At 31.9% G+C, this 19,877-nt stretch overlaps 1 protein-coding gene across 1 annotated transcript; it reads right to left on the bottom strand.

The window, feature by feature from the left end:
• Positions 1–9,190: 9,190 nt before the first annotated feature.
• On the bottom strand, positions 9,191–10,009 carry LOC145950076 (alanine decarboxylase-like). Its single transcript, XM_083061005.1, has 3 exons — positions 9,773–10,009; positions 9,437–9,588; positions 9,191–9,335 (listed from the first exon to the last, which is right to left on the bottom strand). Exons 1-3 carry the CDS (start codon positions 10,007–10,009, stop codon positions 9,191–9,193), a joined length of 534 nt encoding a protein of 177 aa, XP_082917131.1.
• Between the last annotated feature and the right edge of the window lie 9,868 nt (positions 10,010–19,877).

Consider the following 19,877-nt stretch of genomic DNA (forward strand, 5'->3'; position numbering starts at 1 on the left):
ATTTTTTTCCATGGTAAAAATTTGTAGAAAATATTGTAAGAATTTTATTTTGTTTCTTGCAGATTTTCTTACAAAAATAAATTCGCAAGTAATGATTACTAAATGGTAGAAAAATTTTGCAGGTAACTTTTCCTGCAAATTTTAATCCACAAGAAAAATAAAAAAAAAATTAAATTTATAAGTTTAATATTTTAAAAAAAATTCAAGTCCCACATCGATTGAAAATAAAACAATTAAAGAGTATATAAGTTGGGGCAACACTTACCTTACAAATTGATTTGTATGGTTGAGTGTTAGGTTTATAATCTATAGTCTTAGAATTTAAAAGATTATGTATCACATGTTGGAGGCATGGAAACAAATGTTTCAGATGAATTCATCGTGAGCATTTGAAAGTTAAAAAATTATTGATAGAACTTATAGTAAATTTTTTAATTTTTTTCGTAAAAAATATTCCTGCAAAATTTCTTGTGAAAAATTTTGCAGGAAACTTTCTTGCGAAATTTTTTTTGCAGGAAACTTTCTTGCAAATTTTTTTTTGCAAGAAACTTTATCTGCGGATTTTTTTCGCAAGAAATTTTGCAGGAAAATTTCCTGCGAATTTTAAAATTCGCAAAAATATATTATCCACGAATGTATTACCTACAAATAAAATTTCGCAAAAAAATTTGCAAGAACAACGTTTCCTACGAATTTTTATGAAAAATTCACAGGAAAAGTCGCATATAATAAAAAAAATTCTAGTAGTGTTAGGATTAACTCTGCCTTACAAAATTGACTTCATATTTCTAATAAATATGAAATCTCAACACACAACCTCATAAGGATATAAAAGTTATATATATAGTATTTAAAATAAGCCAGAAAACAATGAACACTTGTCAACAAGAATTGACAATGGCCAACAGCAAGCATCACTAGAAGGAGTACAAGGGAAATTCATGTCATTGAGTATAAATATGCTAAAAAAAAGTCATTCTCATTTTCACGTATCGTTGGAGGTACTTGGCAAGCTTCACTTGTTATTCGCTGTACAACTCCACCACCTTGCCCTGCAATAAAATCACATTCCATGTTGCATTGATTTACATATATAGTATTTGATTTTTCCATCAAGTAATGTATTCGTATGCCATTTAGGTTCAAATTCTCATCATCTATGAAAATCATTCAAGTTGAAGGTTAGTGAAAATCTCAAGCATGAGTTTCAAGCTCATTGAAACTCGAAAGTTTCATATACAAACCTACCTGAATGGGTGCTGATTATTGAATTATGAAATTGTGTCCATTTTTCTCCTTCTCTTTTAGCTACAAAATAAATAGAAAAACATATTTAGGTTAGACAATTTGGAAAAACTCCTGGAATGACTCCATAAACAAGCTATAAACCATCAACCATGACTCCATAAATTCTTGGAATGTTGAACAGCTCTAGGAAAGAAGAACATGACCTTTGCTAGCACCTTTTGGTAATACATCCAAATCATTTCCTCCATTATATATTATTCTAACATCCAACTACCAAAAATTATGCAAACTACATACAATGTTAAACATGCAAAGTAAGATTTTAAAAGTTCAAATTATAAACTCGAACTTCCCATGAAATTTTACATGACAAAAGCAATGAGTATAAATTCATTATAATTTACCCCACTCCCTTCCAAAACCTCAAAAAGAGCCTCTATCACACACTTAGCCTTTTCTTTCTCAACATAAAAGCTAACCTTGCGCTGTCGATGTTCTGTTTCTACCTACACTATCAATTTGAATCAAACCATTTTAAGATGCTACCTCAAAAGAATTATCATGCAACCAAAATAAAAACACTATAAACCTGAACCAAAGAATACAATATCTAGAAACAAATATTGAGATCACCATCAATTCATCACCACCTATAAACTATATCTGACGCTTAAGTTCGGGAAACTTGGTTATTTCCTCCATGACTATGTCCTTGTCCCATTTCTGGTTCAAAAATTGAACCCATCCATCTTCAAGCACCATTGAATAAGTAATCTCAGTTCAATAGGCATAACAAACTTGATCGATTCACCTAAAAAATTGAAACACATCATTACATTTCGTTACGAAGTTGCATTGCAGAAATGAAAATAAACCCTAACGTGAGGGACTTGGCTGGGAGTGACGAAGTGAAGGAACGTTTGAGTGACGAGCTCTTGGAGACAAAGAGTGAGGAGAGGTTTGGGCTTGGGATGGCTCTTGAGAGCAAATCTCGACGACGATGTTCTCTAATGAAGCCTTCGTGTTACCCAAATATTCATGCGGAGATTCCACATTGAATTGCGGTGGCGCGAAGAATGTAAAAACCCTCGCCGTCGTCGTTTGAGATCGGAATGACAACGTACAATATAGTATCACTGTGTTCCATTGTTGTTCTGTGTAGCGATAATCGATTTGGTGTTGTGATTGTGAATATTGACCGAAAAATTGTTTGGATTAGGGTTTCCTTCAATGCACATTTGTGTTACGCACATTCCTATTTTCGTTTCTCTATGTGACATAAACTCAATAAAGGAATATAAATAATAAAAAGTTTTTAATAAATTGTGGCGACTTGTATAATTGTTTGTGGCGGTTAAAATAATCCCAGGCTTATAATATTTTCCAGCTATTTTTTAAGACCCACAATTAAACCGCCACTAAACGTAAGTTTTCTTGTAGTGGCTAACTAGTAGCTATCAAGCAAAGTACACCATATATACATGGATTAACTTAATGGTGAAGAGTTTTTTTTATATGAAAGCTTAACGGAAAGAATTAAATATTATATATATAATTTTAGATTTGAAGTTATTGTTCTTATTATAAAAAAAAACTACCAAACCAAGCCTATGATTGAAATTTGAAAATCAAGCCCAACCATAGCCCAAATTTGTAATTCTGAAGATCAAAGTCCTTCATGGTCATCGTGTCTCACTTTTGGTTTTGGCCAACTCACTCTTACATTAATCTCTTGAACCTTCTTTCTTTTTTGTTTCACTTTCATTTAGATTATTGTAAGCAATTAATTTCTTACATTCCTTCTCTCAATTTCGTTTGTTTGTAACCTTTGTTTGTTTTGTTGCTAACCTCATTCTAGCTTTTGTTCTCTCCTTAAAAAAGCAGTGGTATCTCTCTCACATCTATTAGCATTAATATCATTCATATGATACAACGTCTGCCAAGACATTAATGCCTGCAATATGGATGTTTAAGAGGAGAACTTATTTAAGATCGGAGAAATTATTAAGTAATCAAATACTTAAATGTCTATACATATAACATGCATTTAAGTTCTTATAAGGTTGTTATGCCATTAATTATGATCTATAATATGTTACATCGTCTACTAAGAATTACCAATTTCTATAAATACTCCAAGGTAAGAAACTAGAAAGACCTAATTTATATATATATATATATATATATATATATATATATATATATATATATATATATTAAATTGTGTTGGATACAAAGATTAATAAAGTATACAATTTTTTTTACAATACAAAATTTGGTTTTGAATTTTATATAAAAAAACATGTCATGAATTTTTATTCAAAATAGTTGAACCAATCATATTTTTAATATTTTTATTTTTAAAAACAGAAAACAAAAATTCAAACTAAGTGCGTTACTAAATTTAAAATTTTGAAAATAAAAGAAAATTTCAATAAATAAAATATAGAAAAAATCTTCTAGAAAATAAGGATCTTTTTTTACCTAAGAAAAGGTTCTAAAAATTTTATAATCGGCATAAGACCGAGCTTGAACTTCAATTTAAAAAGCTAGATTTAATTTAAAAAAATTTACTTGACCTGTTATAACTTGGGACTGCATTGGAGCAATATGTAATTGGTCAGATAAATCATTTAGCAAATTTTACTTACGAGGAGAAGGAATGAAATATATATCACTTTAAAGTCCTCTCCATCGGGTCTATTACATTAAAGTTGATCACATGCACGTATATATTAGGGATTATGTAATCGTCCTCATCAAAGTGAATTATGCAATGTACAGGCACAGTTTTGAGCTCCAACGTGATCTGCAATGCATGGTGGCTTTCTTTGTCCATCTCTGAAACAAATAAGTCGTTTTTGGACAAATTCAACGACAAAAGAGTCTAGAATTTCAATAGTAGTGTGCTGCAAGACAACCACATGCGCAATGTTACCTTTGCAAGGGCATTTCGAAAACAACCATGTTAGTAAACTCATTCAGCATTGCACCAATGCCTCCACCATGTAGCTGATTCAGCATGCATAATGCACGTCTTCACTTCTTTTTCTATTCCTGATAAACCTCTTTTCTTGGAGAGCATACCAAAGGAAGATCGTTATCATAGTTATTGAGAATTGGAACCGCATAAACTGAATAATATTTCTTCTATTGATAGAAAAATCAGAGAGAGTTACAGTGGTTTTACAACTAGTATATATATAGATGAAAAACGAGAAATAAAAATATGTACAATGTAACGGACAATATAACAGGTAGGCTAAATAGCCAATACCTCCCTCAAGTTGGCAAATAGATATTGAAAGAAGCCAACTTGCTGTTGAATTTTTTGAAGAGTGGTTGTGAGGGCGCTTTTGTAAACATATCAGCAATTTGGTCTTCTGCCTTAACATGTATCAATTTGATACATCCTTCTTCAACTAGCTCTCTGATATAGTGGTGATCAATATCAATGTGTTTGGATCTTTCGTGTAGTCCTGGGTTTGTTGCCAAAGAAATGGCAGATTTGTTATCACACAGCAACATAGCGGAGGAAATATGTACTTCAAAGTGTGTAAGAAGTCTTTGTAGCCAAATCAGCTCACTGGATGCAGCAGAAATAGATCTGTATTCAGCCTCGGTGGATGATTTTGACACTGTGTTTTGTCTTTTGGACCTCCAAGAAATTAAGGATTCACCTAGAAAAATGGCAAATCCTGTTGTCGATCTTCTGGTATTGAGGCATCCTGCCCAATCTGCATCGCTATAAACAGTCAAGTTAAGATTTGAATCAGAGGGGAATAAAATACCTTGTCCAGGTGTGCCCTTTAGATACTGCAATAGATGATGAACTGCCTTAAGATGAGGACTTCTCGGACTTTGCATGAATTGACTTAGCTTATGGACAGTGTATGTTATATCAGGGCGCGAAATGGTAAGATACAAAAGTCTTCCAATAAGCCTTCTGTATAGAGATGGATCCGGCAGCAGATCGCCTGCTTCAGCAGTGAGGATGGTATTTAGATCCATTGGTAGTACAGTTGGTTTGGAGGCTAAATAACCAGTGTCAGAAAGAAGTTGCAACACATACTTTCGTTGACAGAGATTGATTCCCTTTTTATTTCTAGCTATCTCCAAACCAAGGAAGTATTTGAGGTCCCCAAGCACCTTTAGCTTGAAATGTTTCTGTAAAGAAATCTGCACTTGATGGATCCTTGAAGTATTTGGACCTGCGATGATGATATCATCAACATAGACAATTAAAATGACAAGGTTAGAACCATTGCCACAAGTAAATAAGGAGTAATCATGTCTAGATTGTGTAAAGCCTAGACACTTGAGTGTGGAGGAAAACTTGTTGAACCATTGTCTGCTTGCTTGTCTTAAACCGTATAACGACCTCTTTAGCTTGCAAACAAGGTGTTTTTCTGATGTGGGGTATCCTGGAGGTAGCCTCATGTATAATTCTTCATGTAAGTCGCCATTCAGCAAAGCATTACTAATGTCAATTTGGAAGAGGTGCCAACGTTTAATGGCAGCAACAGCAAGAAGTGTTCTGATTGTTGTCATTTTAACCACAGGAGAGAAAGTATCAGAGAAGTCTATTCCAGGCTGTTGTGTATAGCCTTTTGCAACTAATCTAGCCTTGAGTTTTTTGGTCGTGCCATCTGGATGGTATTTAACCTTGTAGACCCACTTACAGCCTATGCATCTCTTTCCTTTAGGTAGCCTGACAAGAGTCTAGGTATCCTTATCTTCAAGAGCTCTTAATTCTTCGCTCATGGCTTCTCTCCATTCAGGAAATTTCACTGCTTGGTGATAGAATGTTGGTTCATAAATGGATGAAACGTGACCAATGAAATTTTTGTACGTGGGTGACAAATTATCATAGGTAAGGTATTCTTGTATGGGATATAGAACTGCATTGGTACAGTCGTAGGCTTCTAAATAGGCAGGTTTATTTGAAGTTCTGGAAGATTTTCTTGTGTCTGGTAAGTATGTAACATCTGTAGGGTGTGTTTGAGCAACAGGTTGAGTAGTGGCAGAATTATGATCAGGTGTATCTAAGGTCTGATTATCGGGAGGGCTAGATTCAGGTGAATTATTGTGAGGGCTTGGAGGAGTGAGATCCTGTGTATGATGAGTGGAATCAGGATCAAGTTGTATATTGGTGTTTGTGGGTTGACAATTATCAAAAGATGAAATGGGTAAAGGAATAACAGTCTCATGAAAGAGGTCATGTGTTTCATGTTCAATGATGGAATGGTATGGAAAAGTGGTTTCGTGAAAGATAACATCCATGGAGACAAAAACCCTTTTGGTCTGAATGTCGCACAGCTTATATCCCTTCATCCCCAGAGGATAGCCAATAAAGATACACGCTGTGCTTCTTGGAGAGAATTTATCTTTTTGGGAGTTTAATGTTGCTGCAAAACACAAACAACCAAAACTTTTTAGCACAGTATAATCAGGATCCTTACCATATAAAAGATTGTAGGGTGAGATGTTCTTAGTATTGGGAGAGGGCATCCTGTTTATAAGGAAGGCAGCAGTAGTGATACAATCCCCCCAGAAAAGAATTGGGATTTTAGATTGATAATACAAGGCTCGTGCAACACTTAGAAGATGTTGATGTTTTCTCTCCACCACGGCATTTTGTTGGGGTCTTTCAACACAAGATAGTTGATGAATAGTGCCTTTTTCCTTGAGAAATTCTGTCAAGGCAAGCTCTTTGGCATTATCACTCCGGAATTGTTTGATGGTGACTCCAAATTGATTTTGAATCAAACTAAAAAAAGGACTTAATTGCAGAAGTTGCTTCTGCTTTGGTTCTTAATAAATGGATCCATGTGTATCTGGAATGATCATCTACCAAAGTCAGGAAATATTTCATAGAATTATAAGTGGGATGTCTATATGGTCCCCAAACATCACAATGTATCAAATCAAAAGGTTTGGTACAAAAATGATTATGACATTGACAAAGGAAATCTCTTGAATTTAGCAACAGGACAAATATGACATGTAGATGAAGAATAGGAATTTGACATAGTAAAAGGAACTTTATTGCTTAACGTTTTCAAAACAAGGTCATTCACATGACCAAACCTATAGTGCCATATATCTGTCTGTTTATTACAAGTGGGAAAACTAGAAATGAAAGTAAAGTGTGTTGGCAGACTAGCATTAGAACAAAAAATAGTATCAGTTTGTTGTTTGTTGGAAGGCTGTTTCAAAAAGTATAATCCCTTTACAGCTTCACCCGTGCCAATCGTCCGTTTGTGAAGAGTATCCTGCAAAACGAATTTATTAGACTCGAATGATAATGAAAGAGGGTTGTCCCTTAGAAGACAATGTACAGATAACAAATTGTATTTAAATTTTGGCACATATAAAACATCTTTCAAAATAATATGATTATCAAGAATGATAGTGCCTATGCCACAAACAAGTATTTGACTTTGGTTAGGCAAAGTCACATGATGATCAGTGGTAATGTTGTAGGATTTAAAAAAGGTTGATGAGCATGCTACGTGAGTGGTGGCTCTAGAATCAAGAATCCAACTAGTACAAGAAGGATCAACAGAGGGACTAATTGAAAGAAGCACACCATTTACAAGCGGATTACTATCAATGTTGGTACTGGGTGTGGGTTGATTCTGCAGTAATGAGATAAGTTGTTGATATTGATCTGCTGTAAAATGAAATGACTTATCATGTGTGACTGAAACTTGATTGACAACATTGGCTGAGCGTCCCCTTTTCAGATGTGCAGGGTACCCATGAAGCTTGAAGCATTTGTCCTTGGTATGACCAAGTTTTTGACAATGTTCACACTTGGGCCTGTTTTTGCTTGAACTGTCATTGGATCCTGATTTGTATGTAAAAGTTGTTGGTGTGTCATTGGAATGTTCTGCAATTCCAATTTCTTGTTGTTTCTCTTCTTGCATTACTAGAGAGAAAACCTTTTCTATTGATGGAATTGGGTCCATTAACAAAATTTTCCCTCTGATATGAGAATAACCCTCATTTAATCCCATCAAGAACAGCATGACATATTCATATTGATGATAATCAATCCAAGATTTGATACCACCACAACCACAAGTGTGTGGGGGTTTGTATTCGGCCAATTCTTCCCATAAGGCTTTGACCTTGGTAAAATAGTGAGTGATAGAAAGGGAACCTTGTTTCAAGGTCATCAAATCGCGTCGCAATTGAAAAACGCGTGGACCATTTTGCTGCTGAAAACGTATTCGAAGATCATTCCATATGGCTGCGGCGGAAGACGAATAGATGACACTTGCTTGGAGATCCTTCGAGATGGAGTTTAATAACCAAGAAGCAACGATATTGTTATTGCGTTGCCAAGAATGGAAAGATTTTGCAGTTTTCTTTGGCTTAGGAATGAATCGTGCCATCGACGAATCCGATTTTGTTCTTGCCGCCAAGGGCCATTAAGATTGCGCGGCTCCAAGAATTGTAGTTGTCGCCATTTAATGGTTGTGAGACAATGAACGCACCAGGGTTATCCGACGGATGAAGGAAGAATGGATTCGCGTAATCATCGTTTGGAAGGGATGATGAATCGTTCCCATCAGCCATGACGACAAATGAAACACGAAGATGAGAATGGATGAACAGCGGAAGAGAGAAGGGGAGAAAAAATTATTCTCCTGATACCATATTGAGAATTGGAACCGCATAAACTGAATAATATTTCTTCTATTGATAGAAAAATCAGAGAGAGTTACAATGGTTTTACAACTAGTATATATATATAGATGAAAAACGAGAAATAAAAATATGTACAATGTAACGGACAATATAACAGGTAGGCTAAATAGCCAATAATAGTATCAAGAGAGAGAATCTAGTTGTGGTCAAAGATGAGAGAGCAAGACCTATGTTTAGGTTATAATGGTGGCTGGCTTGTCCTTGTGAACAAGAATCAAAAGCCTTAATTTAGATGAATACAATCAATCTCACCGAAGGCCAACGTGGCAACCTTCACACATTGCATTCTGTACATTTTTGCTATTATGAATATTGAGTAATGTGATTCCTGTGAGGTATATAGAATCGCATCTGGAAAATTTTCCCTCCTGTATGCAATAAATTTAAAGGAATTAAGTGTATTCTGTTTTGATACATATTATTTGTAATATATCAGGAAGCTTTAGAAATGAAGCTCATTAAGATTTACCCCAACAAAATCCCATAAAGATTTTCTTCAGTTCCACCAGTTGTGTCGTATATATCCCCAGTATTCAACACCTTCTCTATCTCCCACAGTTTAGCAAACCAATCAAGCACGCAAACTTCAAATGCAGTTGAATTTAGGGAGAAACTACTCCCCTAGAAATGGATCACCGGCATTGTTCAAATGAAAATTAAGCAACGGTAATAATATGTCATAGTTGAAATCCTGATTAGTGGGGTAGCCTGCAGTAGTTCGTATAATAATATAACGATGAAATGAGTAGAGTATCTCATTAATTTGGAGTTACACCAAATAAAGTGTTTTTGCCTGAAATCAAACCAATAAAAAGTAAACATACATTGGAAAGAAGAGAAGCAGCGAAAGTGTACCCAAGTTGCGGAAGCTGCATTGATTTAGAGTCTCCACGTATTGAGTAATAAGTGAAGCCAAATTTGCTTGTGTTTCGCCGGTGCACTTAGTGATAACAAGGTTCGTATTGCAGTTGCCGTCATTCTCTTCAATATTATCAATCTGCGTCTCTTTTTTTTCATTGCTGACAATTGCTGACCAGTGCATGTGTTTATATTATGTTTCCCGCGGATAGTTCTAGAGATCACAGCAATGAATGCGTATAAATAGCCAGAAAATTAAAGTGGAACTATTGCATTATATGGTTAATTAATTTGAAGATAGTACGTACATTTAACTTATGGAATCCAGTATGGCCACGATTCATTATTTAATGAACGGGATTGAACGAGTGGTCGAGCAAACAAGGACAAAATATCATTGCAACGGTATATAAAAAAGAGAATTTCTACGGTACCCTCTGTAAAAGAAGGGTACCGGCACGGTCGATGACGTGTCGATAATGTGTGATCCAAATTATTTATAATTTTATAATTATTTACAATTCAATATCCACGTCAATTATAATGAAATTCACGTTTTTTAATATTTTTTCGGAGTGTTTGCTTCGTGTTTCTTCCTCTCTTTTTTTCGAAATGTTTGCTTCGTGTTTCTTTCTCTCAGCGGTAATGGTCCCCAATAGGGTTATCACAGGGCTTGGGAGGGGAACCAGTGAGGAGCAAGATGCGGGGTTTACCTCTCACGAAATTAGGGTATTCGGGGTTTTGGAGGAGCCAAGCCTTGCGTTCTTCGTCCCAATTGCGGATCTTGGGGCCCAGGCTGTAGGTCACGTTAGGGTTCAAGGGGGCTTACTCGTCGGGGTCGTTGGGGTCGGCGTCGAAGCGGATCTCGGCCAGGATGCGGTTGGTCTCCTCCACGAGATTCTGGTTGACGGCGTCGGCGTCAGAGGAGCCGAGGTTGACGCCGATGGTGCCGTGGAGGACGAGGATGTCGTCAGAGACAAAGGTAACCTTGGAGGAGTCATGGTCGACGGTGGAGAGGAGGGAATAGTGGAGGGCGGAGGAGGAGGGGAGGGAGGAGTGGTAAATGGCTGTGGCGAGGGAGTTCAAGAAGTAGGGAGAGGGGTTGAGGCGGATGGGAGGGGAGGGGAGTGGGAGACGGAGGGGCAAGGGAGAGGTGGGAGACGGAGGGAGGGGAGAGGAGATCGTATAATTATAAAAATATTAATAAAAACTTAAAAATAAATAATGTAAAAATTTAAATATAAAATAATTTTTATTTAAAAGGTTGACATGACATTTGACATGGTATTTAAATGATGTGTACATATACACATTAGCTACAGTACCAAAACCCCTCATTTATCAGGGGTACAGTAGCAACTCCTCGAAACATAATCTATTGTACCTTATTTATACACATGCATGATCTACATATAATTTATGTTTTGGAAAAGAAAATGAAACAGCATTGCAACATACAAGAACTTCATTTAGGTATAATATGATTGGTATGGTAGTATGTATGTGTTTAAAGATTCAATCCTTAATCTGTACATATAAAAATGCATTTATATATCGAATATCTGGTCGGTGTCTTGTGTGGATTTTGTTTAGCATGGGTCTCACACGACTTTCCCATTCTTCTGCACAACAAACATCATCAAGCCTAAGGGACGTTTTTTAGCATGGATCTGACACGACTTCTCTTCTCTTTACTTCCTTCCTTCGTTTTCCGTTCCTTTCCATCATACTTTCACTGCACCATACAAAACATATAGGATTGTTTTTAATTATTGATAATATATTTGAATAATATTAAAATATAATTTATATATAAAAGATGATAGAGCAAAAATATTAGATGTTAGTAAAAAAATAAATTAAAAATACTCTTATTAAAGAAAAATAGCTAAAAATAATCACATTAAAAAAAATCTTTAAAAGTATTTCATTTGATATAATTATTCAAATTTATATAAAGAAATAATTCTTAAAACGTAAAAATAGTATATTTAGAGTATAAAACCCTAAACCAATTTTATCAAACCAAAATTCATTATGTAAAAGCGGTTATGATTTGTTAATAATTATAACCAAACTTATAAATAGTTATTAAATGATTGTGGTTAGATTATTTAAATAACCAAACCATGAGCCCCAAACTTCCACTAGTGTGCCGTTCTTCCATTGTGTTGTGTTGATTGATTATTTAGTTATTGTGTCGATTTTGTTGTTTGGCGGTTGAGTTTGGATATAAATTTTTTGCTTTTGTCAATGTCAGGTGTTTGGTACGTTGTTGCAATGAACAATGCTAATTTTTTTGGTTGATTTGTTTAATATTTGTTGCCACAATGTGATACTATGTTAATTAAGTGTTTTTATATATAACAATGCTACGTTATCTTATTTGGTTGATTATTTTTATATATAGCAATCCTATGTTAGTTTAGGTGTATGTATTTGTTAGACATGAGTATAAGACATTACTACAAACACAACTTACACTATTTCTTTTGAACATTTTACATTAACTTTAAAAATGATGTAAATTAAAACGACGTAAAAGTGTAAGAACTAAGGAGAGTTAAGGACACCAATAATAGAAAGTCTTTAGTCTCCTACAAATTAATAAAGTTAAGGTTTGGTGAAACAAAAAATTTATTAATTAATAAACTTTAATTAAGGTTCCTACACATGAATAAATCTTACAAATATAAAATAATATGTTGGTCTCATTTATAATAAACATAAAATGGGTCACGTGCAGGTAGGTTGACTTATCTCACCTAGCTGGTCAATTCGTTAGACTAAATGACAAGACGAGATTATTTGGTTTATCGACTTATTTAACTTATTAAATATTATTTTAAAATAATTGTAACTTGTTTGATTTATTTATAATTATAATAAAAGTGATAGGTCTTTTTTGTGTGCATATTTTAGTTTCAAATTTTTCTCTTAAATTACACATATTTCAAATAACTACCTCACTCTATATTTTTTGTTTTATTTTTAATTTTTTTAATGAGAGAGACACATTTTCAAATAACTATCTTTTTTTTTAATATCAGAGCACGAAGTATCTTTTTTCACTAGCAGCTATTATAAAAGGAATACTTATTGATGACTACTTCTTTGATTTTTACTTTTTATTAAGTATTTTTATCCCTATCCCTATGTTTGTACTACACACTTTATAATTTCTAAAACTACTCACTTTCCAAAAAAAAAATAACCACCTAGCTATCTAGTTTTAAATACTAATAATTTTTTTAACAATCACCTTTTCTCAAAATTAAATATATAGAAATATGAAGTGTTTTTTTTTTATAAGTGGTTCAACGCACCCATCATCATTTTCTGGCAAGCTAATGGTCGTACAAGTCAAAATGAGCTGAAAATAATGTTCATTTATGTCCTTAATTTATTTTGAAATTATTAATGAATCATTCACTTATTTTTCATATATATATATATATATATATATATAGGGGTTATAATTATACCGGTATAACTTTTACCAAGTGTTACACCACTTAATAACTTTATATTAAATGTGAACTTTGTAAATCTAACCGTGAAATTGAAAGTTCATATCACTTTATAGGTGTATATCAAAATTTGTTAAAATTAAACAATAATTTGAAAGTGATCAAAGTGTTCATATTTTAGTATATTTTGAAATGAATATATATTACGTCAATTTTGTTTCATAAAAATGAAATATCAAATCATCTTGAATTAATATAAAATTTTGTATATATGATCTAAGAGATATGAATTTTCAATTTAACAGTTGAATTTACAAAATTTGCATTTAATATAAAGTTATTGAGTAGTGTAATACTTAGTAAAAGTTACACCGGTATTATTATAACCCCTTATATATATAGAGAGAGAAAGAACATATCAAGTAAGAGGGAATTTATTATGAAAGATGAAAGGGTTAAAATATAACCGTTAGATTAATCAAGTGAGAAAAAATTTGAGGTTTAATCAAGTGAGAGGAAATTAATCTAAGGATTATATTTTAACTCTCTCATCTCTCATAATAAATTCTTTCTCACTTGATATGCTCCATATATATATATATATATATATATATATATATATATATGCATTTATTGAGTTGCTAACACTATAAATCATGCTTATTGATTGAAAAATTATTCCTTGATGACTTATATGAGTAGTTTTATTAAATACAACTACCGCTATCATCATTTAATTCTGTGTATTTTTGGAATGAAATATTAAATTATGATATTATTGATTAAAATTAACTAATCTAATTATCTTTATTTTGAATAAGTATTTATTTTTTATATATAACACTATAATTATCTTTATATAATTTATATGTTTGAATGTATATATTTATAATTTATTATAAATTTTATTAATATATAATAAACATTGAACTGTGAAGTGAATGTACTAATTTAATACTAGTTGTTAAAGATGGATAAAACAAATCTTTACAACTGGCTGAAACAATGTTAAATTGGGTCTTACAACCGCATATTAATTAAGGATAAGCATCCAACTTTGACGAAAATCATCAGTTCCTTATTCCTGCCTCCAATCACTAAACGCCATATCAATTAAAAAGCCACGTCATTTTAATTTTAGTTAGAATAAGAAATTAATGGAGTTCGTTAACTTCTGTCTGTCATTATTTCATTTTGCTTCGTCGTTTACTTAATATTGTGGAGTCTCCACTTGTAATATAAAATATATTAAACATTTTATAAATAACATAATATTTCAATATTTTCAATCCCATAATAAAGAAAAATAACACTCTACTATAATAAAATATAATTAGTGTATATATAATATAATAATACAACTAGTATATATTTTATTCAATTAAATAATCTTATCACACAAATTAAGAAAATAGTATTTTATTTAGTACTCAATCAGTCCATATTTAGACAAAATCCCTCTCCAAAATCCAAACTTTCATTGAACTATTTAAAAATTTAGAAGGTCTAGTTCAGTTGAGTATGGTATGTAAACTTCTTTTGGTATGGAATTTGATTCTTGCATTTCAATACAAAAACTATTTATTTATTTATAATAAAAAAAAACCTTAACTTAGCTATTGGATTTACGAGCTAATGGAAGGTGCGCTTCCCCTGCAGACCCTTGGCTCACCGGCTGCGATGGGGAAATGGAGAGCGCGTTGAAGCCTATTCCGGGGTTTGATATAATTCAGAAGGAGAATAGGTCTTACATTGACCCCTTGCGTCATCGCAGGGAGGATTTCGTTCATGTCACTGACACTGTTCATGAACAGCTTGATTTCAAGAATGTCTATGTTATTGCTATAAGAGCTTGCAGGTGCAGAAAGGATAAACATCTTCATATTTATAGAAGTGTAAAACATTATAGTTAAAAAGGATTTAAATTAGAAATTAGTTTGTACTAACTATTCTAATATGATATATTTACTTTTAATAACTCACTACAAATTGTAATTAAATATGACTTGAAACGATTTAGAAATAGATATCTTTCTAGAAAGCTTTTCAGATAGTATGAAAATAAAAATAAAATATATTAAAATTTTTTTATTAATTTGTGAGAATTGATTATAGAGACAGTAGAATATGTTAGAAAAAAATTATTCAGAATTTTGATCGATAAAAGATTTTAATTAAATAAAAAATCGTGTAGTGTTATAGAATAAAATTACTGAAATATCAAATCTAAAAAATATGAAATATCGTAAAATAAAATCGTTGAAACATAAATCTAAAAATATTATAATTATTGAATAAGAATCGGTGGAAAAAAATATCATGGTAGCATTTTGATTGATCAAAAGATGCAAAACTGTATACACTCATGATATCTTATTTTTATAAACCAGTCTCCCAACAGAATTAGGTAACTAACCTATTTTCTATTAACACACATTTAATTCGTTTGGCATCAAGAATGTATATTATTTAGTTCATAGGTTCTCAATCGATCATAACATTGAATTGTGCACTGAACAAGCACAATTTCCAAAACCAATGTCGTTTGCAATGCACATAGCTAGGTTGAAAACTGTCCATCTTTGAACCAAATGGTTCGTTTGAAGAAACTCACCAACAATGCAATATGCATGGCCACCACATGTGCAATATTTCCGTTGCATGCCAAATTCCATCTACGGGTAAAGCTAAGTTTTCATCTAGAGGCCTCTCAAAGACGATGATGTTGCTAAACTCGTTTAAGGTTTCACCAATTTCAGCATCACGTTGTCGTCGGTGTAAATAGCTCTCATTCATTATGCATTTTAATTTGCACTTCCTTTTTAATTCCTATTAGAATTAGACCCTTTGTTTTGATGGCTTACCAAAGGAAAATTGGAGCATGCCCGCAACAGCTTCCTGTGATTGTAACATCCCTTGACGCAATACATTCAACATCTCTGGATAATGCATTGATGTATTGTAGACGTACGAGTTATTACAATACCACAAGGAATTGGACATCCCAATAACTTATGCCCAGAAATATATAGCTACTCTTCCTATGGCTTTCTTGAAGCTAATTCTTGGAGCCTGTACAATCACATACCCAAACAATATTTTAGATGACGTTATAATTAATAATTTCGAGCCACCTTTGTTTGTTTGAAATGAATAGAGAAGAAGGAAATGAAAATTGGATAGGAATATCAAGTTTTTTCAATATTTATTTGAAAGAAAATTATTACGATAAAGTTTTCCAAACAAATTAATAAGACAAACAGATGCTCTCTATATAAAATATTAATGTTTTTGCATGTAAAGAACTTACTCGTTCGATAAAAGGTAGAGCTGTCAAAGTGGGTTCCAACCCGTGAGTTAACCCAGTCAACCTTAAAAATGGGCCGGACCGGGCCAAAAAATGAAGAAAAAAAAATTATGATAGGTCAAAAAATGTGACACGGCCCACCACGGTTCAACCTGGGTGGACCAGGCGGCCCACCTGACCCACTTACCAACCCATCAACTTAACCCACTAACAACTCACTTAACTATTTATTATTATATATGCATTATTTTAATAAGATATCATTTTTTTATAGATAAAGATAAAATCAATGTTAAACAATATGAAATTGCTATAAATTTATCTACCCAAATTTTCAATAAAATTTAATATTGATGAATAATTACTCTCATGAAAGAATTTTTATTTTTTTTGTTTTAATTTTTAAAGTTGTACACTTTTTAATTTAATTTTAATGTTGTATCCATGATACTTAGTTTGATAATTTTTACTTTAGATTAGATATTATTTTATATTAAAATTTATTTTAAATTATAATTTTTTAAAAAATATCAAGTGGGTTGGTGGGCGGCTCGTTTAGCCCACCAACCTATGGCGGGCCGCAGGCCGGACTAAAAAAATTTGCATAATAAATTTGGTGGGCCAGGCCGGGTTGGCCCACTTAAAATGTGAGTTGAGGTGGGTCGGGCCAAACGGGTCAGGCTAGCCCATTCTGACAGCTCTAATAAAAGGTAACATCGTTTCAAATAGAGCTCCATCGCAATGAATGTAGAATCGATCACGAGTGAAACCACATTCCTTAAGTGTTTGTATTAAAAGATCAATGTTATCAACTCCTCCTTTCATAGTTGTTCCTGCAATAGCAACCCTTTTTAAGTTTCTCTAAGTATATATAAGTTTTATGCAGAAGTGTATTTCTAGAATTCCTCATATTATTAATTCCTAGCAACCCTTTTTAAGTTTCTCTATAAGTTTTATATATGTAGAAGTGTATCCCTATCATTCCTCATATTTTTTTATGTATGGATGTGGGAGAATTTAATTATGAGAATAATGTGATTAGAGAAGAAATTTTTTTGGTTGTGAGTATTCTGATAGGACGTAACATCGAGACAATAGATATGAGATTACTTTTTACTAGTATTTGTATTAAGAATCTAGTTTCTATTAGTTGAATTTGTTTTTAGTATCAAGTTTAATGTTCTTATAATCAATTTTCAATTTGATTTTGTTTATTGTTGAGTTTTAATTAGTTAACATGATATTTCTACCTAGAAATCTTTAATTTATTAGTAAGATTATTCAAAAAAAATTAGTTACATTTATTAATTTATTAATATATATGATGCATATGGAGTACAGAGTGTCTTAACATAAAAACTTAATTATATTTTCTTTTATTTGAAAGTTATGAGGTTACCTTTTAACTAAACAACCACAACTTAATTAATTTTATTAAAAATTACTTATTTAGGAAAGATTTTTATTCATTATACTTTGGGGTAAAAGTAAAAGGATGTCACATTTAGTATCACTTGAACTAATGGCTTGTTGATAATTATATCTTAAAATAACAAAAATAATTTCAGATTTAATAAAAGTTATAAGATAGAAAGATTATAACCACAATTTTTATTCACTGCTTTCTATACATGCTACTTAACAGATATAAGAGACTTAAATTTTATCTCTCTTTGATCACAAAGAGGTGATGTACTAACTTCTCAAGCACACACTAAATTCCCTCAAATTTTTATCAACTATACACTTAAAAGAATAAATTATTAGGTGACATTGAAACATATTTAATACATCCTAGTTCATTTGACCTTTACGAATGTCTTAATTTGATAATTTGATTGTCCTTCACTTTAGAGGATTTTATTGATTTCTAAAATTTAGTTAACTTTTGTAATTTTTCTCACTTTGATTTGAAAAGCTAAGACACATATCTACAAAGTGTTTTTGATGAGCCAAAAGTTAATTCGAATATTTTTAGGCCGAAAAATGTGTTTGAAATTTTCGCCCTTGCACTTGAGTGGGAATTTTCATTAGGAATAAAATTTAGTAGAAGTTTAGATATATAATTAGTGGGTTGAACTTATAATTAATTGAATTTAGGCTCATAAACTTAAGTGTTTATAAAAAAAAAAGATGTCAATAGCTTGTGTCGTATATTTTGATCCTCATTTTTGAATTTTTAAATTATTTTGGCTAAATTTTCCCCAACATCTTGGTGGCGATGCTTGACTAATCCACTTATACTTCGAGATTTCAAGATTTATAGTAAAATTTGAATTTTTGAGGATTGTGTAGATTAATTGCCAAAATCAACACATTTTTTGTTCTTGAATTTATGAATATTAAGATGTATGATTGCTAATTTGATTTTTATAAATTTTTTAGATCTAAATTTACTTTTAATTTAGATTCGTGTTCACAAGATGTTTGAATTTGAGTTTTATATTAAATCATCACAATTTTATTGGGATAATTGAAACTTTGAAATGACTCAATTCTCATAATTTTTTTTTTTATTTGTTCTTAACTCTATAATTCTGTAATTGCATTTAATTTATTCAAAAAAATCCTCTTTCTGTCATTATGTGATAATTTCATATCTGATGTTACATATATATTTTTTTAAAAGAACTTAATCTTATTGCCTTCATCCATCAACCGCTCACACTAGGCGCAACTTCTCCTTCAACTATTCACCCCCTTGCTGCTTAATTTAATTTCATCACGTAGTTTTATCAGAAATACAGTTACCAATATTAAATACATCAACCAATAGGTTTGCTTGACATTTTCTTCATTTGAGGTTTTTTTTTTTTAATTCTCCATTTGAGCCTCTAACAAGACAATCATAAGCGCCTCACTTTTATTATTAACTATATCTTCCAATGATATTATTAAATACTAGTAGAATTGAGTCATTCTGTATCTTTATACTTTATTTAAAAATTTTAAAATAAAATAAAAAAGGAGGTTAAGTAATAAAGATGTTTAAAACTTTGAGTAATTAGAGATAATAAACTTTTTTAAGTGATTATGCGAGTAGTTAATTTTTAATATTATTTTTTATTATTTAAAATTTTCAAAGTTAAATTGTCTTGAAAAATGTGGAGACCAAAAAATGGTTATAATTTTATGCATCATTTTGCAACGATTTGTCATAATTTTTACACTTAATAGTTCAATGACTATAAATGAAAAAATGAGTCACAACTATACCTAGGATTAATATATATATATATATATATATATATATATATATATATATATATATATAT

The sequence above is a fragment of the Cajanus cajan genome, chromosome 7 (genome assembly GCF_000230855.2).
Source record: "Cajanus cajan strain Asha chromosome 7, NIPB_CcT2T_4, whole genome shotgun sequence".
Classification (NCBI taxonomy): Eukaryota; Viridiplantae; Streptophyta; class Magnoliopsida; order Fabales; family Fabaceae; genus Cajanus; species Cajanus cajan.

Excerpts from the sequence above, each read along its gene's own strand:
- LOC145950076 (XM_083061005.1), bottom strand. The coding sequence starts at position 10,009 with ATGCACTGGTCAGCAATTGTCAGCAATGAAAAAAAAGAGACGCAGATT. Across the intron at positions 9,589-9,772 it reads TGTATGTTTACTTTTTATTG|GGGAGTAGTTTCTCCCTAAA; the intron begins GTTTGATTTCAG and ends ATCCATTTCTAG. Across the intron at positions 9,336-9,436 it reads CTTTATGGGATTTTGTTGGG|GAGGGAAAATTTTCCAGATG; the intron begins GTAAATCTTAAT and ends TATTGCATACAG.